Source organism: Balaenoptera acutorostrata, chromosome 9 (genome assembly GCF_949987535.1).
Source record: "Balaenoptera acutorostrata chromosome 9, mBalAcu1.1, whole genome shotgun sequence".
NCBI classification, from domain to species: Eukaryota; Metazoa; Chordata; class Mammalia; order Artiodactyla; family Balaenopteridae; genus Balaenoptera; species Balaenoptera acutorostrata.
Window position 1 is genome coordinate 104,096,321 of NC_080072.1, and position 24,542 is coordinate 104,120,862.

The following is a 24,542-nucleotide window of genomic DNA, read 5'->3' on the forward strand; positions in this document are numbered from 1 at the left end:
TTTTTGCCATTCTTACCTGTTCCTACTAATCTCAGAGGAAGAATTGTCTTTCTTTGGATCCATATTCTGGATTATCTTGCCATCTTTTCTTCTGGGTCCAATTTTGAATATTATATTGTGAGACAGGTTTCTATTAAAATCCTCTGAATAATGTTGCATATTTTTGTTTGTTTGTTTTGGCAAGCAGTCAACCTGGTTAAATTCAGATTATATGTTCTTCCTCATCTTCTGTGAACAGTGGCTCCAATGTTAGTTCAGTTCTCAAAGCCTTCATTATACTTCTTTAAGTCCATCCCATGCATGCACAGCTCAGGGGTGATTCTGGGATGTGTGCCAGTTCATACACAGAATTAAGGAATCCACTTTGCTAACTCATGCATCTTTTTTTTTTAAATTAATTTTTATTGGAGTATAGTTGATTTATAATGTTGTGTTAGTTTCTGCTGTACAGCAAAGTGAATCAGTTATACGTATACACATATCCACTCTTTTTTTAGATTCTGTTCCCATATAGGTCATTACAGAGTATTGAGTGGAGTTCTGAACTCACTCCTCTTGAGGATACCCACCCCATATACTCTCCAGATACCAGGGGCCACATTTCCTGGAATTTTTAGTTACAATCAGTGAGAGAGAGAGGCTCAGAGTGGGCTTACTCCTTGGCCAGTGCTGGAAGTCCAGTTTTTCTTACTTTTTTGAAAGCAGAAAATTTCATTTTTATTATAGCGAAAGTAAATACAAATAAACAAAAAGAAAAAGACCCCAAAATTCCAGAGATAACCACCATTAGCCTTTTGCCATGTATTGTTTTCAGATTTTCTCTATAACAAATAAATAACTTTAAAAATAACAGCCTTATTGAAATATACAGTCAGTTCTCTTTATTCATAGTAGTTATGTTCTATAAAGTTGCCGTAAACACTGAATTTTAGTGAATACTGAACCATTCATTGCTCAACTGTTTTGTGTGAATTTCTGTTTAAAGACACCTTTTTAATGTGTGTTGTTGATTCATTAACATTGTACTCAGGGCCAGTGTCACTATAGCTCGTGCCTGAACGAAGCTTATCTAATACATGTAAATATTTTCTCCATAAGGCACAGCACAGCCTTCTTATGCTTAAGAACACTAGGTAGTGCTTCAGCACTGTGCTTGAGGGATGTTTTAAACAGCAAAATCAACAAAAAAAGCACAAAAATACAAAAACCTTTGCACCAAATGTACCTTGAAAGGGATACTTGTTTACAGCATGAAGGCCCAAGCAAAGGTAGAGCATCACCGTGTTCGACCTCAGCTGGCAATGTGCACAACTGACGATTCAGATTTTTCACAGCTCTGTGCATGTCTGCAAGTGACCACAAAAGCAATGCGAGTATTAACTCTGTGATAAATACATTTTAGCGAATAGGCAAATTCACAAATAATATAGGAGTATTCAAATAATGAGGATTGACTACTTTATATACCATGCAAGTAACCCATTTAAAGTGTACAATTCAGTGTTTTTACTATATTCAAAGGGTTGTGCAAACTTTGCCACAATCGATTTTAGAATATTTTCATCACTCCCCAAAAGTCATATACCCATTAGCAGCCACTCGCTCCCTTTTTCCCCTCACCCCCATCCCCAGCCCTAAGCAACCACTAATCTACTTTCTGTCTCTATAGATTTGCCTGTTCTGGACATTTTATATAGATGAGATCGTGGAATGGCCTTTTGTCACTGACTTCTTTCACTTAGCGTAATGTTTTCAAAGTTCATTGACCTTGTAGCATGTAGTAGTACTTCATTCCTATTCATTGGATAATATTCTATTATATTCATATAGCACGTTTTATTTATCCATTCATCAGTTGATGGACATTTGGATTGTTTCCACTTCTTGACTGTCATGAATAATGCTGCTATGAACATTTGTTTATAAGTTTTTCTGTGATATGTGTTTCCATTTCCCTTGGGTATATACCTAGGAGGGGAATTGCTGAGACTTATGGTAATCATATGCTTAACCTTTGAGGAACTGCCAAACTGGTTTCCAAAGTGGCTGCGCTATTTTTCATTCTCACTGGCAGTATTATGAGGGTTCCAATTTCTCTGCATCCTCACCAACATTTGTCATTGTCTGCCTTTTTAATTATAGTTCTCTTAATGGGTGTGAAGTCGTATCTCATTGTGGTTTTGGTTTACATTTACTTGATGATTAATGATGAGCATCTCTTCACGTGCTTATTGGCCATATGTATATCTTCTTTGGAAAATTATTAAATCCTCTGCGCAATTTGTAATTGGATTATTTGTCTTCTAATTATTGAGTTATGTGAGTTCTTAACATATTCTACATACAGGACCCTTATTCGTTTTGTGATTTGCAGATGTTTTCTCCTATCCTGTGGGTTGTCTTTTCACTTTCTTGGTGGTTTCCTTTCCTTTGCAGCACAGAAATTTTTAATTTTGAAGAAGTCCAGGTTACTTACTTTTTCGTGGCTTGTGCTTTTGGTGTCATTTCTAAGAAACCATTGCCTGATCCAAGGTCATGAAGATTTACTCCTGTGTGTTTCTCTAAGAATTTTATATCTCTTGCATTCTGCAAGGTCTTCAATCCCCTTTGCATTAATTTTCTTATATGGTGTTCAGTAGAGGTCCAACTTCATTCTTTTTTGCACTTGGATATCCAGTTGACCCAACATCATTTGTTGAAAAGACTCTTTTTACCCATTGAATTCGCTTATCACTCTTGTCAAAAATTAGTTGATTGTAAATTTAAGAGTTTATTTCTGAACTATCAGTTCTATTCCATTGATCTATAAGTCTATCCTTATGCTAGTACCACACTGTGTTGATCAGTGTAGCTTTGCAGTAAGTTTTGAAATTGGGGAGAGTGAGTTCTCCAACTTTGTTCTTCTGTTTCAAGGTCATCTCAGCTATTCCAGGTCCCTTGCATTTTCGTATGAATTTAAGGATAACCTTGTCAACTTCTACAAAGAAGTCAACTGAAATTTTGATGTAGATTGCATTAAATCTGTTGATCAATTTGCCATCTTAACAATATTAAGCCTTCTGATTCATTTAGATCTTGTATTTCTTTCAACAATGTTTTGTAGGTTTCAGTGTATACAATTTACACTTCTTTTATTAAATTTATTCCTAAGTATTTTTCGATGGTATTTTATATGGATTTTCCCCTTAATTTCATTTTCAGATTGTTCATGGCAAGTACATAAAAATACAATAGATTTTTGCATACTGATCTTGTATCTTGCAACTTTGCTGAAAGATAAATAACTTTTAAGCTAAAAAGATAAAAGTAATTTTAAACTCTTATTTCTAAAAGTTAGAGATCATAATTTGAACCATATTATGTCCAAGTAAGTGTACTAAGTTATGTCAACCAGCTTTTCTAATAATTAGGGGGGAAATAAGCCCCAGTTTCTTCCCTGCCATGTCAGTTGATGGCTATAATATTTTCAAGCTTTTATTCTCTAAACTCACACCTTGCAAGAATATGTATAAATTGAAAATGATTATAGATTTGAGATGTTAAGGGATCTAGTTTTATATCCTGGATTCAGTCCCAAGCACACACTCATGATAGAGTGATTTCAAGTGATCAGTTTAGAAGTACTTTCATTCTGAACATTTTGATCTGTCATTAGTTCATCCTCTTTTGGTTTTTTTTGGCTGCATTGGGTCTTCGTTGCTGTGTGCTGGCTTTCTCTAGTTGTGGCGAGCGGGAGCTACTCTTCGTTGCGGTGTGCAGGCTTCTCATTGCAGAGGCTTCTCTTGTTGAGGAGCATGGGCTCTAGGCGCGGGCTTCAGTAGTTGTGGTGTGTGGGCTTAGTAGTTGTGGCTTGCGGGCTCTAGAGCACAGGCTCAGTAGTTGTGGCACACGGGCTTAGTTGCTCCATGGCATGTGGGATCTTCCCGGACCAGGTCTCGAACCCGTGTCCCCTGCATTGGCAGGCAGATTCTTAACCACTGCACCACCAGGGAAGTCCCCATCCATGTTTTTGACCTGGATATTTTCTTTTCTTTATTGTTTTTGTTTGATTAATTTCTTTCTTTTATTCTTTTTTAAAATTTTATTCTTTTATATTTGTTTTTTTTAATTTTTTTATCCAGTTGAGCTCAAGATTGCAGGAGAAAGGAATCAATAGGTGAAATTATCAAAAGCATACATAGGGCTAACTTTCGGCAATTTTGTCTCTTTGTGTGACTGGACTTTCTAACAGGTTGGTGGTGAATATCAATCAGGATTGAACACTGAATTCCAAACTCCACTGGCACTTCAGTCAGGAGTAAGTCAAGAGGAAGACAAGAAAGAGGTATGTAGTGATAATGGCTTTTGGACATCAGTGTTTCTACTTTAATAGTACATGTGAGATTGGAAACAATTTGTTGTGTCCTAACACATTAAGAGCTAGTACTACAAATTCCATAGATAAAGGCACAAAAGTTACTTGACTCATTTTAATATGTTGAACTTCTCTTCTAAGCTTCTAGGATTTAGGGTACCTTGATGTGAAATCAGAGAGGTGATCCTAGTGAGTTTCTTCAGTTAGTGTATATTTGCCATAATAGCTAATTTAAGGAAGAGTTTTAATTTGTGACTTCCTTTTTTTCCTTTTCAATCTAAAGTTAGTTTAAATGAACAGTTTTTAACACTGGCCATGCACCAGAATCAGACATGGAGCTTTTTTCCAAATACAAATGCCAGGACCCAAAGCAGATATACTGAATCAGTATCTTAGGTAGGTTTGCAGCATCTTTGTTTTAAAAAAACACCACAGATGATTGTGATGTATCCTCAATATTGAGAATTGTTATTATAGTTTTAATAATTTTTACCAAAAAGACACAAGCTACTCTAAGAACAAAAACATGTCTGTGTGTATACTAGTGCTCTTTGAGTAGCTTGTGCCCTTAAAAAGAGAATATATAAATTTGGAAGTATGAACAGATCACACACAGGGTAGTAGCATTTGCTTTTTTTTTTTTTTTTAATTATTTATTTATTTATTTTTGGCTGCGTTGTGTCTTTGTTGCTGCGCGCGGGCTTTCTCTAGCTGTGGCGAGCAGGGGCTACTCTTCCTTGCAGTGCACGGGCTTCTCATTGCGGTGGCTTCTCTTGTTGTGGAGCACGGGCTCTAGGCACGTGGGCTTCAGTAGTTGCGGCACGTGGGCTTCAGCAGTTGTGGCACGTGGGCTCAGTAGTTGTGGCACACGGGCTTAGTTGCTCCGCGGCATGTGGGATCTTCCCGGACCATGGCTCGAACCCATGTACCCTGCATTGGCAGGCAGATTCTTAACCACTGTGCCACCAGGGAAGCCCCAGCATTTGCTTTTATTATACTTGTTCCCTTTAAAAGCATGATGCTCTGATATTCCTCAATCTTCCCTCCTCCCCACCATATTAGGCTAGGCTTAGAGTGTGCTTTTGTAGTGTGGTTTTAATTTTGAAAAGTTAAAGTGACGTTGTTCTGTTATAAAATACCTCTTACATTCTTTCTTTGGCTCTGCTTCTGTGGTACTTACTACTTGGGAACACAGAGTAAATATAGTATGTATCTTATCATATTAAATATAATCATTTCCTCAAGTGCTATTGACAACTGACCATGCTAAGGGCAGACTAAATTAGTACTTCTTTTTCTGATTTGTCTGTTACATCTAATAGCTATGTGCTTGAAAACATAAATCTCTTGCTATATGTGATATTATCCTGAGTCACCATAAATAGAAGGAAATTAAGGACTTAATTCCCTGTGACTTTTGTATCATATGGTTTTCTTGTCTATGGCACAAGGATATTTTCCTTTCTTGGAAAGTCCTATGAGAGCGGAATCTTAACAATTTTAACTTATTTTCTTTAGCGTCAAAAGCAGTACCTGAGATATAGACGACTCTTCATGGATATTGAAAGAGAACAAGTGAAAGAACAACAAAGGCAAAAAGAACAAAGGAAGAAAATTGAAAAGTAAGTTCTTTGATCCTCATTGTGAGCCTTAAATTACCAGTTAAGATGATTTTGGAAGCTAGGTTTTAGAAATAATCAAGCAGTGGTTTTACCTTCTTATCCATAGTGCAAACAACTCTTTTTGATCTGGGTCGTAGTATTAAAAGATGGTTAAGAGCTATGTTTTTTTAATAGACTTTTTTTTGGGAATAGTTTTAGGTTCATAGCAAAATTAAGCAGAAAGTACAAAAAGTTCCCGTTTACTCCCTGCCCCTACACATGGACTGATTCCTCCACTGTCAATATCCTGTACCACAGTGATACATTTGTTACAACTCATAAACCTACATTGACATATCATAATCTATATTTTACATTAGGCTTCACTCAGTGTTGTACATTATTATAGGTTTTGAAAAATGTATAATGACATGTATCTACAAATGTAGTATCATACAGAATAGTTTTATTGCCCTAAAAATGCTCTGTGCTCTGTGTATTCATCTCTCCCTTCCCCCAGCCTATGGCAACCACTGATCTTGTTACTGACTCCATTGTTTTGCTATTGGGTTGGCCAAAAGGTTCGTTTGGTTTTTCTGTAAGATGGCTCTAGTAGCACTTAGTTGTCTTTAACTTCATTCAAAACAAGTTTGTTAGATTGTATGTGACAGCTGTCATATCAGCGTGCATTTAAAAAAAGACTTATGAAAATTGGTGAATTTTTGTGTAGCCATTTTAATATTGAAGATGGAAGAAAAAACCCAACATTTTTGGCATATTATGCTTTATTATTTCAAGAACGGTAAATACGCAACCGAAATGCAAAAAAAGATTTGTGCAGTATATAGAGAAGGTGCTGTGACTGATTGAACATGTCAAAAGTGGTCTGCAAAGTTTTGTGCTGTAGATTTCTCACTGGATGATGCTCCACGGTCAGGTAGACCAGTTGAAGTTGATAGCGATCAAATCGAGACATTAATTGAGAATAATCAACATTATACCACACGGGAGATAGCCGACATACTCAAAATATCCAAATCAAGTGCTGAAAATCATTTGCACCAGCTTGGTTATGTTAATCGCTTTGATGTTTGGGTTCCACATAAGTTAAGCGAAGAAAACCTTCTGGACCGTATTTCCGCATGCGATTCTCTACTTAAACGTAATGAAAACGTTCCATTTTGAAAACAAATTGTGAGGGGTGATGAAAGTGGATACCGTACACTAATGTGGAACGGAAGGAAGAGATTGTGGGGCAAGCGAAATGAACCACCACCAACCACACCAAAGGCCAGTCTTCATCCAAAGAAGGTGATGTTGTATATGTGGTGGGATTGGAAAGGAGTCCTCTATTATGAGCTTCTTCTGGAAAACCAAACGATTAATTCCAACAAGTACTGCTCCCAGTTAGACCAACTGAAAGCAGCACTCAATGAAAAGCATCCAGAATTAGTCAACAGAAAACGCATAATCTTCCATCAGGATAATGCAAGACTGCATGTTTCTTTGATGACCAGGCAAAAACTATTACAGCTTGGCTGGGAACTTCTGATTCACCTGCCACATTCACCAGACACTGCACCTTTGGATTTCCATTTATTTTGGTCTTTATAAAATTCTCTTAATGGAAAAAATTTCAATTCCCTGGAAGCTGTAAAAGGCACCTGGAACAGTTCTTTGCTCAAAAAGATAAAAAGTTTTGGGAAGATGGAATTATGAAGTTGCCTGAAAAATGGCAGAAGGTAGTGGAACAAAAGGGTGAATATGTTGTTCAATAAACTTCTTGGTGAAAATGAAAAAATGTGTCTTTTATTTTTACTTAAAAACCAAAGGCACTTTTGGCCAACCTAATATTTTCAGAATATCATATAGCTGGAATCATACAGTATGTAGCCTGTTCAGATTGACTTTTTCCTCTTAGTATTATGCATTTAAGATTCCTCAAATTCCTTTTCATGGTTTGATAATTCATTTCTTTTTAGTGCTGAATAATATTCTAAAATCTGGATGTACTACAGTTTATTTATCCATGCACCTACTGAAGGATATCTTGGTTTCTTCCAAGATTTGGCAGTTACAAATAAAGCTACTATAAGCATCCATGTACAGGTTTTGTGTGGGCATAAATTTTCAACTCCTTTGGGTAAATATTGAGGAGTATATTTGCTGGATTGTATGGTAAGAGGATGTTCATTTTTCTAAGAAACTATCAAACTTTCTTCCAAAATGACTGTACCACTTTGCAGTCCATCAGCAATAAATGAGAGTTCCTGTTGCTCCACATCCTTGTCAGCATTTGATGCTGTCGGCGTTTTGGATTTTGGCCATTGTAATAGGAGTGTGTGGTGTCTCGTTGTTTTAAATTGCATTTCCCTGATGACATATGATGAGGAGCATCTTTTCATATGCTTACTAGCCATCTGTATATCATCTTTGGTGAAGTGTCTGTTCAGGTCTTTTTGCATCTACATTCATCAGTGACATTGGTCTGTAATTTTTTTTTTTTTGTAGTATCTTTGTCTGGTTTTGGTATCAGGGTGATGGTGGCCTTGTAGAATGAGTTTGGGAGTGTTCCTTCCTCTGCAATTTTTTGGAAGAGTTTGAGAAAGATGGGTGTTAGCTCTTCTCTAAATGTTTGATAGAATTCACCTGTGAAGCCATCTGGTCCTGGACTTCTGTTTGTTGGAAGATTTTATATCACAGTTTTCATTTCATTACTTGTGACTGGTCTGTTCATATTTTCTATTTCTTCCTGGTTCAGTCTTGGAAATTTATACCTTTCTAAGAATTTGTCCATTTCTTCCAGGTTGTCCATTTTGTTGGCATACAGGTGCTTGTAGTAGTCTCTTAGGATGCTTTATATTTCTGCGGTGTCCATTGTAACTTCTCCTTTTTCATGTCTAATTTTATTGATTTGAGTCCTCTCCCTCTTTTTCTTGAGGAGTCTGGCTAAAGGCTTATCAATTTTGTTTATCTTCTCAAAGAACCAGCTTTTAGTTTTATTGATCTTTGCTATTGTTTTCTTTGTTTCTATTTCATTTATTTCTGCTCTGATCTTGATGATTTCTTTTCTTCTGCTAACTTTGGGTTTTGTTTTTTCTTCTTTCTCTAGTTCCTTTAGGTGTAAGGTTAGATTGTTTATTTGAGATTTTTCTTGTTTCTTGAGGTAGGATTGTATTGCTATAAACTTCCCTCTTAGAACTGCTTTTGCTGCATCCCATAGGTTTTGGATCATCGTGTTTTCATTGTCATTTGTCTCTAGGTTTTTTTGATTTCCTCTTTGATTTCTTCAGTGATCTCTTGGTTATTTAGTAATGTATTGTTTAGCCTCTATGTGTTTGTGTTTTTTACGTTTTTTTCCCTGTAATTAATTTCTAATCTCATAGCTTCATGGTCAGAAAAGATGCTTGATATGATTTCAATTTTCTTAAATTTACTGAGGCTTGATTTGTGACCCAAGATGTGGTCTATCCTGGAGAATGTTCCGTGTGCACTTTAATTCTTCTAGGTGTTTGTTCTTTAATTCTTCTAGTTCTTTGTTAAACATTTCTTGCATCTTCTCGATCTTTGTTTGCCTCCATTCTTTTTCCGAGGTCCTGGATCATCTTCACTATCATTATTCTGAGTTCTTTTTCTGGAAGGTTGCCTATCTCCACTTCATTTAATTGTTTTTCTGGGGTTTTATCTTGTTCCTTCATCTGTTACATAGCCCTCTGCCTTTTCATTTTGTCTGTCTTTCTGTGAATGTGGTTTTCTTTCCACAGGCTGCAGAATTGTAGTTCTTCTTGCTTCTGCTCAAGTGTCTTGATTGGATAAAAGTGATGAATGCTGCACTCTCTGCCTAGCAGAGAAAAGGGTAAACTCTTTCTGGTCATAGATAACATAATTTGGAGCCTATAAAAAATTTTAAAACAATATTATTCAGTTAAAATTTTCTAGGCATGTCAAGAGATAGGACCAGATAACCAAAAGTTAACAGAAGCAGGCTCACAGATGCCACAGATACTGGTGTTATCAGGCAAGGACTTTAAAACACATGATTAATATTTTTAAGTAAATAGAGGAAAAGATGGAGAAAATAGATGAAAATATGGAGAATTTCACCAGAGAACTGGAATCTTTAAAATAGAATAAAATAGAAAGTCTGAAATTAAAAAAATAGGATCTTAAAATATGCACTCCATGCACAATGAGATACCACTTCATACTCACTAGAATAGCTTAAACAGACAAACAAACAAACAAAACCCAACTTAACAGTACCAAATAGTGGCAAGGGTGTAGATTAACTGTAACTCATGTATTTAAAGTGAAAGAGGAGAAGAGCACAGCTACTTTAGAAAACTGTTTAGTATTTTTATATAGTTAAATGTACACCTACGCTATGACCCAGCTGCTTTACTGCTAGATATTTCCTTAAGAAAAATGAAAACATTCATAAAAACACCGAACGGAGACAATATATTTTCAAGTGTTCATGGCATTTACCAAAGTTGATCACATCCTGGGTTATCTTCTAGAGTATGTTCTCTATAGCAATATTAAGCTATAAATTAGTAAGAAGTACATTTTCAAAGATAAAATTATAGTGGAAATTAGGAAGTGCTTTGAAGGGAATAAGAATGAAAATAAAACATATCAAAACTTCTCAGATGCAGCTAAAGCAGTGCTTAGAGGGAACATTGCAGCCTCAACTGAAATTATCAGAAAAAGTGAAAAGGCTGAAAGATCAACATTATAATTTGCTATCCTAAGAAGCTAGGAAACAATAGCAAATCCAACCGGAAGAAAGAAATCAGAAAGAATAGAAATCAATGAAATAGAAAACAAATGTACAATGGAGAAAATCAGCAAAGCCAAAAATTGGTTCTTTGAAAATTTAGTTTTGCTGGGGACATATCTCTTTTACTAATCAGTGAAACGAAATGAGAGAAGACATCATTTACCAGTATTAGGAATGAAAAAGGAGCCATTACTACAGAGCCTAGAAACATTAAATGTTAATAAGAGGACATTATGAACAACTTTACACTAAAAAATTTGATCACGTTGATGAAATAGACAAACTCCTGTAAAAATAAAAAACTGAAAATGGATGCAAGAAGGAATAGAAATCTGAGTAAACCCATATCACATAAAGGAATTAAATCACTTACTGAAAAAAAAATCTTACCTAAAAGAAAAATTCAAGTTCAGGTCCAGGCTCAGATGTCTTCATTAGGGGATCCCAAATATTTAAGGGAAAAAAATAACACCAGGGTTTACGTAAACTATTCTAGAGAATGGAAAACAGAGAATACTTCCCAAATAATTGTAGAGGCCAGCGTAATCTTAGTACCAGCCTGACAAGGACATTACCAGAAATCAACACTTACAGACTAATTTCTCTCATGAGCATAAATGTAAATATTCCAAGTAAAATAAGACCCAGTGGCCTATGAGGGGCACTGCTGCAGGCCCCTGTCCTTGGGGCTTCTGCCTGAGCCTGTGCCTCCCTCCCCAGGGCAGCTTCTTGACCACCCCTGAACTGCTCCCAAGCTATGGACTCAATGGAAACAAAGCTTTTTGCAAAAACAATGATGATGAACAAAATGACTAAAGTAAACACTCCAAGATGTTTAAGAATTGTCTTTTGGGCTTCCCTGGTGGTGCAGTGGTTGAGAATCCACCTGCCAATGCAGGGGACATGGGTCCGAGCCCTGGTCCAGGAAGATCCCACATGCCACGGAGCAACTAAGCCCATGCGCCACAACTACTGAGCCTGTGCTCTAGAGCCCGCAAGCCACAACTACTGAGCCCGCGTCCCATGACTATTGAAGCCCATGCGCCTAGAGCCCGAGCTCCGCAACAAGAGAAGCCACCGCAATGAGAAGCCCGTGCACCACAACAAAGAGTAGCCCCCGCTCGCCACAACTAGAGAAAAACCTGCACGCAGCAATGAAGACCCAACGCAGCCAAAAATAAATAAATACATAAATTAAAAAAAAAAAAGAATTGTCTTTCACTGGTGGAAGTAAATCATTTTTTTCTATTCTTTCTGCATTTCAATTTTTTATCTTTAGCATATTTGACTTTGGGAGCCTAAGCAATATCTACATTGTAAGGGACCCCTTGCTGAATATCTTGTTTGTTTTGCTATAGAGAGTACAAAGACTTCTGAAATTTTTATGTGGCAGTCCACTGGTGAGAATAGTTTTCCTGTGAGGTGTTTAATAGTTCCTTTGGTATGTTTTTATTCTCACATTTTTTTTCCCCTTTGAGATATGTTATAATACTCTTGTCCTAAAAGCAACTTGACAAAAACTGCTGCAGTAAAAAAGTGTGTGTGTATGTGTATTTTGGATTGGGGTTAGAAGAGAGAGGCTTGGAAGAATCCACATGAGGTTGTCTAGGGTATCCTTTAGGCAGAATTCTATTTAAATATTTCAAGGATATTTTCTATTCTTAATATTCTTTAGGATTGTAGTTATATTGATATAATCTCCCAAATAACAATTTCAGAACATAAGGACATTGGCTCTCGGACGTTCATTCTTATATCTAGGCCAGATTTGTCGTACTATAACCTAGTTATTTTGCCATAATTATGATCTGATCTACATCAAAAAAAATCTCAGTTCTGTGGTGCCCATATATAAGTGTTTTTACAGACTCATCAGGCAAAAGACAGAACGGAAATTTCAGTTCATTTAACTGAAGCCAGGACATCCCTGCTGTGGGTATTTTATGTCTACCTTAAATCTTCTTATGACATCCCTAACACATGGCATAGTCGGTGGGGAATTCTTCTTTAGCTATACTGCTGACCTTCTTTGAAAGCTTTTCTGCTTAAGGCTTTTGTTTTATTGCCATTTTCTCACCAGATTATCTTTTTCTTGTTGGATTTATACTCTTGACCCCAGAAAAAATATGAAGGTCTCTGTCTTACAGATGGTATCAGAACATTAAATCTGTTGTCATTGACAGTTTGCAAGTAATTAAAATTTATTTTTTGCTTTTTCCTTGTTGAAGAAACTAAATCATGTATGCCTTCTTTGCATGGGGGTTATATGTTTTAACTTAAAGACAGAAGCCATTTTAGCAACATTCTAAAGTAAACATATACCTGCTTTCTGAACCGGGATTGATAATAACCACTTTACCTCACCCAGTTGTTTTAAGAATCAAATGATATGTTTTCATTCATTCACTTAGCAGCTACTTATTGAGCATCTTTTAATTGGTAGACATGATGCTAGATTTAAGAGGTGCAAAAAATGGAAGACATGATCCCACCCTTCAAGGATCTTACTAGATAGATTTCACTGACTAATGGGGAGGCAGATAAATGAATAGGTAATCATAATACCATATATTAAGTATTACAAGGCAGTATAGCAAGTGATTAAGAACATGGGGATACATGTGTTGAAGTCCCAGTTCTGCTGCCTACCAGCTCTGTGACTTTGGGAAAGTTACCTTCTGTAAGCCCCAGTTTCTTCTCTATAAAACAGGGATAATAATGATATATACCTTAGAAAGTTGCTGTGAGGATTAAATGAGGTAACATAGTAAATGAGCTTAGTATAGAATCTGGCATGTAGTATATGCTCAATAAATGTTAGTTGCCAAATATTTAAGGGAAAAAATAATACCAAGTTTTATATAAGATATTCCAGAGAATGGAAAACAGGGAATACTTCCCAGATAATTATAGAAGACAGTATATAACCTTAATACCAACCTGTCATGGGTATTACAAGAAAGCAATGTTACAGACTAATTTCTTTCATCAACATAAATGTAAAAAATCAAGTAAAATATCAGTAAAATAAAGTCTTTCTTCTTATGTCATTAGAAGGAAAAAATTACAAGAATGTCTGAGAGCACGGAGACTGTGTTTCGAACTCAAGTGTGAAAAAGGCCCCCCGTGGGGCAGAGCTGTTCAATCACAAAAAAAAAGAGAGAAGTCAGTCCCCCAGGAAACCTCGCTGGGATATAAATTGCCCAGGGCCAGGACATGCGCCAAGGCTGCTGCTGCTGGTGCTGCGTCCATTTTCTCGAGGACAGGGAAGGCTTCCTGGGCTGAGTTGTGAAGGGTTAGAAGAAGTAGTATGAGACAAAATTGGAATTGGATTGGGGAAAAGAGTAGATGGGAATTCTAGGCAAAAAGAATAGCATTGTAAAAGCAGTAACTCATGAAAGAATAGGACACTTCTGAGTTGGATGTGATTGGAGCTAAAGGAATGGCAAGAAGTAATCCTTCAAAATGAGGAAAGATCATAAAGAACTTTGTATGTCATGAGAAGGAATTTGGATTTTATCCTGAAAACAGGAGCCATTTAGAGGCATTGTGAGGAATAGATAAAATGGCTAAGACTAGATGTTAGGGTATTATTGAAGTAATATACTTATACAGAAGATGAAAGGTGAAATTAATTTTTTAAAGGTTACTAAATATTAAGCCCTTACTGCATGTTAAATGCTTTACATAGATTATTGTATCATTTAATTGATATACAGTCCTGCAGGGTAGTGGCAGCCACCATTCATTGAGTGTTTACAATATGCCAGACATACTGTTGGGTGTTTTAGAGGCATTAGCTCATTTGCCTACTTCAATAACCGTATGAGGTAAATTTTATTATTCTTTTTATTTTACAGATGAGAAAATGAGCCCCAGAGAGGTTAAGTAATTTGCCTAAGATTAAGATCACACTTAGCAATGGCAGAACTGGGATTCAAGCCCAGATTTATTTGACTCCATCACCTAAGCACTTTGAAGTCTGTAACTTCAATAAGTTATAAGCCAGGGCCAGGAAGGCAGCGAGGAGGAGGCAGTTTTAAGAGCAAAAGAGGTAGAATTAATAAAATATTGTCAGAGGAGAATTCAAGGATAAGTCCCAGGTTTATGGCTTAGGCCACCAGGTAAATGGGGTACTATGAAACATTTTCCAGGAAGGAGGTGGAGGTGGAGAGGATAAGTTTAGTTTGGGGGCATATTGGATTTGAAGTTCTTAAAGGAAATCCAAGTAGAGTGTCCAGTAGGAAATATTAAGTTATTTTTAGTAATGATTTGAGAAATCACTAAGGAAGAATACTATCAGAATCAAGAAACAGAGAGACAGAGAAAAAAAGTTGAACAGAAAAACAGGATCAGCAGACAAAGATTTAGACTGTGCTAGATGAGACCTTAATCATGTTGTACCAAAGAGGAAGATTTCTGTCATCTCCTTGAGAAGTTATTTTTCTAACAGAGCACCTCTTTTTTTTTTGAATATTATTTTATTGTATTTTTTTATACAGCAGGTTCTTATTAGTTATCTATTTTATACTTGTTAGTGTATATATGTCAATCCCAATCTCCCAGTTCATCCCATCACCACCACCTAACAGAGCACCTCTTTTAACTCCTGAAATAAATCTATTTCTTATTCTTGGATGCAGAATTCCTTTTATTTGATAGTGTTAGTGTTGGCAAGTTTCTGTGATTGGTCAAGAAGTATGAATCCATAGAGCCAAAAAGATAGCCCTCGATTTTAGTTCTAGGTCTCTATCTTGGTTTAACTTTGTGAAGGATTAGTGGTGTGACTTTATATGGAAGATAGCTAACAAGAGTTTTTGAGTTGTTGTAATTATAAGAATATATTTTTAATGCAGTTTGCCTGTGATATCACTTTCTTTTCAGGATTCTCTTCAAAATGTAAATATTGACATCTACTTGTTGTTTAGTTATGCAAACACCCAGTGTAGCAAGTTTACAAATCAATTTGCAGTGTTTTGTATTCTTACTCTCTTTTACTGAAAGTCTGACACTGGTTTTAGAATACCTTTTAGCATAACCAGAGAACCAGTATAATTGTATTCACGTCAGTGCCCTGGGAAAAACCGATATGTTGACATGTTGATTTCCAACCTAGTTTAGTTTCTATTGTGTGTCAGCTAAAAGGTATATTTATGCAAGAAGCTTTAAAGACATCCGAGAAGAATAAACTTGTTTATAGAATAATTGTTTATATCAACTTTTTTAGTTGGTTTTTGCCATTTTTTATTTTTATGATCCTTTCTGAAACTACTGTATGGCAGTAGTTCTTAACCTGAGAATCTGACCAAAGCTGCGGATTCTTTTCCCAGATAAATACCTTTGAGACACTCAAGTGGAATGTCAAATTGGCAGGTAGTTAAGTAGGTTTGAATCTCAGAGGAATGGTCTATGCTGGAACTGTAGCTTAATGAGTTACAGGTGGTAGTGGGTGGTAACTGAAGCAGATGGTATGCGTAAAGTCACCTGGGAAGAAGGCATAGTGTAAGATATGGAGAATGCCTAGATGTAGTGTATTTCTGCTTATGTACTATGACTTTTTGGAGAGCCCCAAACTATTTTAATATCTAAGATATTTTGCTCCCTTGAATCAATTTTTGCTGCCTTAGTTACAATGTTGCCCCTGTTGAGAATGTAAATGCTAGATGGATTAACCTGTAGGCCACCACTGACCTTAGACTTGTTTTGGTGGAGTGATTGATGATGGGTCTTAATAAGCCATATTGGCGTGGGAGAGGAGATCAGGAAATAGAGAGAGAAAGCTAGACAACCCTTAAGATGTTTGACTGTGAGGAGAGGAGTAGCTATGGGGGAGAAGGGGGAAAGGGCTGATTCCGTCATTTCTAGTAATTGTCCTGTTACCAACATTTGAGAAACAATGCTGACGTGTTTCCTTAGCTCTTAGTTTACTGGTATAGAGAATAAATGGTATAGAGAATTATACCAGTAACTAAGCTGTTCTGTTGTAATTCACTTGGCTCCATTTGTTTCACTATTGAAAACCTCACTTTAATTTCTTATCTACAGAAAAATCTTTTCACATTCGCCTTTTTCACAAGCTAAGGAGTTATTGAACTAATCAAATATGAATGTCCTAAAAACATTTACTTTTTTTACTGGCTCTCTTTGGAATAAGATCTTTATATAAGACGATCTTTAGCCAAGGGCACCTGTGATCTTAGGCTTATCTTTAAACTTTTGTACTCTTTTAATCTCTTCCTTTTATTCTCTTATTTCATGCATTATATTTTAAGAGAGCACAGCGACGTGTATTTTAAAGTCAATTTTGGGGAATTCCCTGGTGGTCCAGTGGTTAGAACTCCAAGCTTCCACTGCAGGGGGCACAGGTTCGACCCCTGTTCGGGGAACTAAGAGCTCTCATAGTTTGCGGCACAGCCAAAAAAAAAAAAAAAAAGTCAATTGTGAAGAGGTATGTGTCTTGTGGCTCTTCTCCACATTACCTTTCTCACATTCCTAGTACACAACCTTGTATGCCTTTAAATCTTGATCCTTGCTAGTTATAAAAACATTATCTCTCTGCCCAAGTGGCAATAGTGAGATTTCTTATCTCTGCCCTCTTACAACTTTATATTGCACTTGAGTTTGAATCATACCATAAAAGCTATATTTATGTTCTATACTCTTTGAGGAATACTGAACTTAGACTTACAGTTGTAGCTCAAGAAAGAACAGCAAGTGTGGCAGAACAGTTATAAGAAAATCCTTGTTCAAAGTGGCCTTGTCACTCTGCTAGAGGTGGCCAGAGATTAGCTGTCATAATCTGGATGGACTTAGTTGCACATACAATACAAGTTTCTTGTGCTTTTCCAGTGCCTGATCTTTCAGCCTTTATAGGACAGCTTCCTGGGTTTTAGTATATACCTGTGTTAATCTAAGTAAAAGGAAGCCCATAATTCCCCTGGAGCAAATAACCTGCTACAAATGGATAGAAGCCCAAAATTTTCAGCAGTTCATGCTTTATTGAAGAGGTGTGAGTATGAATTGACCTCACACTACTGTTCAGAAAACAATAGCTCATTTGTTTCAAAGTAATTTTTAGCAACTGACATTATCAGAATATATTTATAAGTTCTAGCCTTGAAGTAATTATATTTCTTAACAAAAGATCTTAAATTAGGTTTTCTGACAATTTTCTCACTGAGCAACTCATTTCCTCTCTGCAAGTAGGTGTTTTTTTTGAATAAACATAATTGATATTCAATAAACTACACATATAAAAGTGTAAACTTTGATGTTTTCTCTCACACACACACACAACGACTATCATAGTCAAGGTAGTGAACATATCTATCATCCTCAAAAGTTTCCTCATGCCCTAGGTAGCACCTCTTTCCTGCCCTCCCCACCTTTTTCCCCAGGCAACCACTGGTTTGCTTTGTGTCACTATAGATTAGTTTGCATTTTCTGGAGTCATACAACATGTACTCTTGGGCCCAGCTCCTTTTATTCGGAGTAATTATTTTGTCCTTGTTGTTATGATACCAAGAGTTTATTCCTTTTTGTTACTGGATAGTATTCCATTGTATGGATATACCACAATTTGTTTATCCATTCATAGTTTGATGGACATTTGAGTTGTTTCCAGTTTTTGGCTATTACAAATAAAGCTGCAGTGAACATTCATGTGCAAGTCTTTGGAAATATGTTACCTTTTCTCTTGGGTGAATACCTGAGAGTGGACTGGATCATCATGGTAGGTATATATTTCATTTTTTAAAGAAACTGTCAAAAGGCTTTCCGAAGTAGTTGTACCACTTTATATTACCACCAGCAAGAGTAATATAACTTGTAAGAGTTCAAGTTCCCTTACATCATCACCAACACTTGGTATGGTCAGTCTTTTTCATTTTAGCCATTTGAATAGGTATGTAGTGGCATCTCATTGTGGTTTTAGTTTACATTTCCTGAATGACTAAATATGTTGTACTTTTGGCATCATATTTAAGATATCATTGCCTAACCCAAGGTCACAAAAATTTTCTTTTTTGTTTTCTTCTAGAAAGATTATCATTGTAGGTTTTACATTTAGGTCCGCAATCCAGTTTGAGTTAATTTTCACATATAGTTTGAAGTTTATTTTTTTGTATGTGGATATCCATTTGCTGAAAAGTTATTCTCTCTCCACTGCATTGCTTTTGTGCATTTGTCAAAAATCAGTTGTCCAGCAAATAATAAAAGAGAAGATTGATGTTGGACTTCATCAAAGTTAAAAACCATCAAGAAAGTGAAAAAACAACTACAGAATGGGAGAAATTATTTGCAAATCATATATCTGATGAGAGACTTGTAGTCAGAATATATAAAAGAACTCTTACAACTCAATAATAAAAAGATAACCCAATTAAAAGGTAGACAAAGGATTTAACTAGACATTTCTCCTAGGAAAATATATAAATGGCTAATAAGCACTTGAAAAGATATGCAACATCATTAGTTATTGGGAAGTGCAAATCAAAACCACAGTGAGATACCACTTCACACACATAAGAATTGCTCTAATAAAAAAGACAAATTATAACAAGTGCTGATGAGGATGTCTAAAATTTAGAAGTCCCATACATTGTTGGTGGGGAATGTAAAATGGTACAATCACTTTGGAAAACAGTTTAGCAATTTCTTAAAAGGTCAAACATAGCGTTACCATATGACTCAGCAATTCCATTCTTGGGTGTATACCCAAGAGAACTAAAAATGTACGTCCGCACACAAACTTACACAAATGTTCATAGCAGCATTATTCAAAATAGCCAGGAAGTGGAAGCATCCCAAATGTCCATAAACTGATGAATAGATAAATAAAATATATAGATACAGATAATATCTATACAGTAGAATATCAGCAACAAAAAGGAATGAAGTACCAGTACATGCTACAACATGGACTTATGCCAAGTGAAAGAAGCCAGTCATGAAAGGCTGCATATTGTATGATCCCATTTATATGAAATGTCAAGAACAGGCAATCTATAGAGACAGAAAAATTAGTGTTTGCCTAGGGCTAAGTGGGAGTGGGTGGAAGGTGACTGTTAATGAGTACAAGGTTTCTTTTGGGGATGATGAAAATGTTCTCAAATTACATTATGGTCATGTGAACTTTATGGTATGCAAACAATATCTCAGTAAAGATGTTAAAAAAAATGAGCTGTCCTTATATGTGTGGGTTTATTTCTGGACTTTCTTTTCTGTTTTACTGATCTATTTGTCTGTCTTTATGCTAATACCATGCTGTTCTGATTGGTATAGTTTTATAATAATGCTTGAAATCAGGTAGTGTTAGCCCTCCAGTTTATTTTTCCCCAGAGTTGCCATGGCTATTTTAGGCCATTTGCATTTCCATCTGAATTTTAAAATGTTTGTCAATTTCTACCAAAGAACCTTCTTGGATTTTGAGTGGGATTGTGTTGAATCTATAGATAATTTGGGGAGAATTGACATCTTAATGATATTGAGTCTTCCAACCCAGGAACATTTATTTAGCTCTCCTTTAATTTTTCTCAGTTATAGTTTTCAGTGTATAGGTCTTTCACATTTTTTGTCAGGTCTATCCTGAAGTATTTCATATTTTTGAAGCTATTGTAAATGGTATTTTTAGAAATTTTCAATTGCTGATTTTGTTGTTGTCGTTGCTAGTATATGGAAATATACAGTTGATTTTTGGGTATGGATCTTTGTACTCACTTATTAATTCATTGGATTTTTTTACATGGTAATCATGTCATCTTTAAACAAAAACGGTTTTACTTCTTCCTTTAAATCTGGATGTCTTTTATTTCTCTGTCTTGCCTGATTTCACTGGCTAGAACCTCCAGAATGTTGAATAGAAGTGATGAGAGTGGACAATCCTGATTTTAGAGAGAAAGCATTTAGTCTTTCACCATCAAGTATGATGTTAGCTATAGTTTTTTCTTAGGTTCCCTTCTCTTCCTAGTTGGTTGAGAATCTTTATCTGGAATGGATGTTGGATTTTGTCAATTTTTTTTTTCCTCTCTAGCGAGATGATCATAGGTTTTCTTTTCTAGTTTGCTAATATGGTGAATAACATTGTTTGATTTTCGAATGTTAAATCAGTCCTGCATTCCTGGGGTTACACCCCACTTGGTAATAATGTATTATCCTTTTAATGTATTGTTTGAGGGACCTCCCTGATGGTGCAGTGGTTAAGAATCCACCTGCCAAGGCAGGGGACATGGGTTCCACCCCTGGTCTGGGAAGATCCCACATGCCGTGGAACAACTAAGCCCGCGAGCCACAACTACTGAGCCCACGCACCACAACTACTGAAGCCCGCGTGCCTAGAGCCTGTGCTCCTAGAGCCCGTGCTCCGCAACAAGAGAAGCCACCACAATGAGAAGCCCGAGCACCACAACGAAGAGTAGCCTCCGCTTGCGGCAACTAGAGAAAGCCCACTTGCGGCGACTAGAGAAAGCCCGCGCACAGCAACAAAGACCCAACGCAGCCAGAAATAAATAAATAAATAAATTTATAATGTATTGTTTGGTAAGATTTGCTAAAAATTTTGTTTAGAATTTACATCTATGTTCTAGGAGATATTGGCTTTTACTTTTCTTGTAATATCTTTGACAGGTTTTGTTTTCAGGGAAATGCTAGCCTCATAGAATGAGCTGGGGAGTATTTAGGAGGAAGAGTTTATGTAGAATTGGCATTATTTCTTCCCTAACTGTTTGGTAGAATTTGCCAGTGACTGTCCCTGTTTCTGGACTTTTCACTGTGGAAATGTTCTTAACAACAGTTTCAACATTGATAGTAGAAATAGGGGTATTCAGGTTATTTTTTTCTTGATGAGGCTTTAGTAGTTTGTTTCAACAAATTTGTCATTTCATCTAGGTTGTCTAATTTATTGGCATAAAATTATTCTTAGTATTCTCCTATTATCCTTTTAATATCTGTAGAATCTGTAGTAGTTTCATTTCTCTTATTTTTTATCTTAAAAATTGTATCTTCTCTCTCTCTTTTTTTTTTCATGATTAGATAAGCTCAAGATTTATCAGTTTTATTGATCTTCTCAAAGTCCTAGTGTTTGGTTTCATTAATTTTTTAAATTCTGTTTTCTAATTCATTGATTTCTGCTTCAATCTCTATTATTTCTTTTCTTCTGCTTACTTTAGATTTAATTTCCTCCTCTTTTTTAAGTTTCTTAAGGTAGAAGATTAGGACATTTACTTGATACCTTCCTTCTTTTCTCAAATAGGCATTTAGTGCTATAAATATCATACTAAATACTCTTTAGCCACAGTCAATAAATTCATTTTCATTTGGTTCAAAATGCCTTCTAATTTCCCCTTTTTTCTTCTTTGGTCATAGGTTATTTAGCAGTGTGTTATTTAATTTCCAAGTGTTTGGAGATCTTTCAAAGATCTTTCTGTTATTGATTTCTAATTTAATTCTATTGTACTATGTATGTCTTGAAGTCTTTTGAATTTACTGACACTTGTTTTATGGCCCAGAATATGATTTATCTTTGTAAATGTTCTAAGTCCAATAACCTTATAATAGAAGAATGTGTATTCTCTTGTTTTATAAATGTGTATTCTGCTATTCTATAAATGTTGTGGAGTGTTCTATAAATGTCCATTAGGTCAAATTGGTTGATGATGTTGATCAAGTCCATATCTTTGCCATTTTTATGCCTAGTTATTCTATCAATAATTGAGAGAGGGTATTAAAAATCTCTGCCTGTAACTATGGATTTATTGTATCTCCTTGAAGTTCCATCAGTCTTTGTTTCATGTATTTTGAAGCTCTTTTATTAGATACATAACTGTTTGGGATTGTTAGGTCTTCTCAATTAATTGACTCCATAATTATGAAGTGATCTTTATCTCTGATATTTTGTTTGCTCTGAAATGTACATTGTCTGATACTAATATACCTACTCCAACCTTCTTTTAACTAGTGCTAGCATATCTTTTGTATTTCTTGTATTTTTAATCTATTTGTTTCTTTATATTTAAAGTGCGTTTCTTGTCAGCAGCATGTAGTTGGGTTGTGACTTTTTGTCAAATCTGACAATCTCTTCCTTTTAATTGGGGTGTTTAGATCATTTACTTTTAATGTGATTTTTGGTAGGGTTTGATATAAGTATATTATCTTGCTATTTGTCCCATCTGTTCTTTGTCCTCTTTTTCTCTTTTTATGCCTTCTTTTGAATTACTTTTATATTTTTATATCTATTACATCTCCTTTGATGGCATGTTAACTATGACATTTTTGTTATTTTATTGGTTGTTCTAGGATTTATGTCATACATCTCTAACTTTTCATAGTCTACCTTCAAATGATATTATACTACTTCACATATAGTATAAAAATCTTAATATAAGAATCTTAAAGTAATGTTCTTCCATTTCTCTCTTCCCAACCTTTATGCTATTGTCATACATTTTACTTTTATATATAAAATACATTGTTATTTTTGTTAAAGCAGTCTATTATTATTTAAAGAGATTTAACTAATAAGAAAAATCTTATATATATTACCTAAAGTATCACTTTGCTCATGTCTGAAAGACAACCTTTAACATTTCTTTTAGTTGTGGATACACAGGCATACCTCGTTTTATTGCACTATGTTTTATTGCACTTTGCAGGTATTGCATTTTTTACAAATTGAAGGTATGTGGCAACCCTGTGTTGAGCAGTTCTACTGGTGCCATTTTGCCAATAGCATGAGTTTTTAATTAAGGCACGTACATTGTGTTATTGCACACTTAAAAGACTACAGTGTAGTGTAAACAGAACTTTTATATGCACTGGGAAACCAAAAAATTCATGTGCCTTGCTTTATTGCAATATTCCCTTTATTACAGTGGTCTGGAACCAAACCTGCAGTATCTCTGGGTTATGCCTGTACTAGGGATGAATTCTTTCAGTTTTTGTATGTCTAAAAACAACTTTGTTTCATTTTTCCCCCTCCATTTGTTCATTTATATATTTATGTGACATGTCTTTTTTTTTTTGGTGGTATAAAACACATAATGTAAAATTTACCATTGTAACCATTTTCAAGTGTACAGTTCAGTAGTGTTAATAAATAAACATATTCATATTGCTGTGAATGTGGTATGAGGTGATACCTCATTGAGATTTTGGTTTGCATTTTCCTAAAGATTAGTGATATTGAGCATCTTTTCATGTTTGTTGGTCATTTATAGATCATCTTTGGAGAAATGTCTATTCAAGTCCTTTATCCATTTTTAATTGGATTAACTGCTTTTTTGTGTTCCTTTTAATTTTTTGGATTTTTCCCCTGTGGTTTATTTTGGATAATTTCTATCATTATGCTTTCAGATTTCGTTCTGCAGCATTTAATCTGCTGCTAATCCCATCCAGTGTATTTTTTTAATAAAGAATTTATTTTTATAGAGCAGTTTAGATTCACAGCAAATTTGAGAGGAAGGTAGAGCAATTTCCCATATGTACTCCCTGTCCCCTGACATTCAGAGCCTCCCCCATTATCAACATCCCCCCGCCCGGTGTGGTACATTTGTTAACAAGTGATAAGCCTACATTGACACATCATTATCACCCAAAGTTTATAGTTTACATTAGGGATCACTCTTGGTGTTGTACATTTATGGGTTTGGGCAAATGTGTAATGACATGTATCCATCATTATAGTATCACACAGAATAGTTTTACTACTCTAAAAGTCCTTTATGCTCTGCCTTTTCACCCTTCTTTCCCTCCCTCCAACCCCAGCTTCTGGCAACCACTGATCTTTCACTTTCTCCATTGTTTTACTATT

At 35.6% G+C, this 24,542-nt stretch overlaps 1 protein-coding gene across 3 annotated transcripts in view; it reads left to right on the forward strand.

Moving 5' to 3' along the window:
* CCDC15 (coiled-coil domain containing 15) overlaps positions 1 to 24,542 on the forward strand; it is a 53,272-nt gene that overhangs the window by 23,772 nt on the left and 4,958 nt on the right. For 2 of the 3 annotated variants that reach the window (XM_057552405.1, XM_057552406.1), the window contains exons 13-14: positions 4,232 to 4,324; positions 5,873 to 5,976. In XM_057552405.1, the coding sequence (XP_057408388.1) occupies positions 4,232 to 4,324; positions 5,873 to 5,976 (197 nt within the window). Of the gene's footprint in view, positions 1 to 4,231; positions 4,325 to 5,872; positions 5,977 to 20,911; positions 21,553 to 24,542 lie in introns of those variants that run through there. The other variant, XM_057552407.1, reaches the window with a different exon arrangement.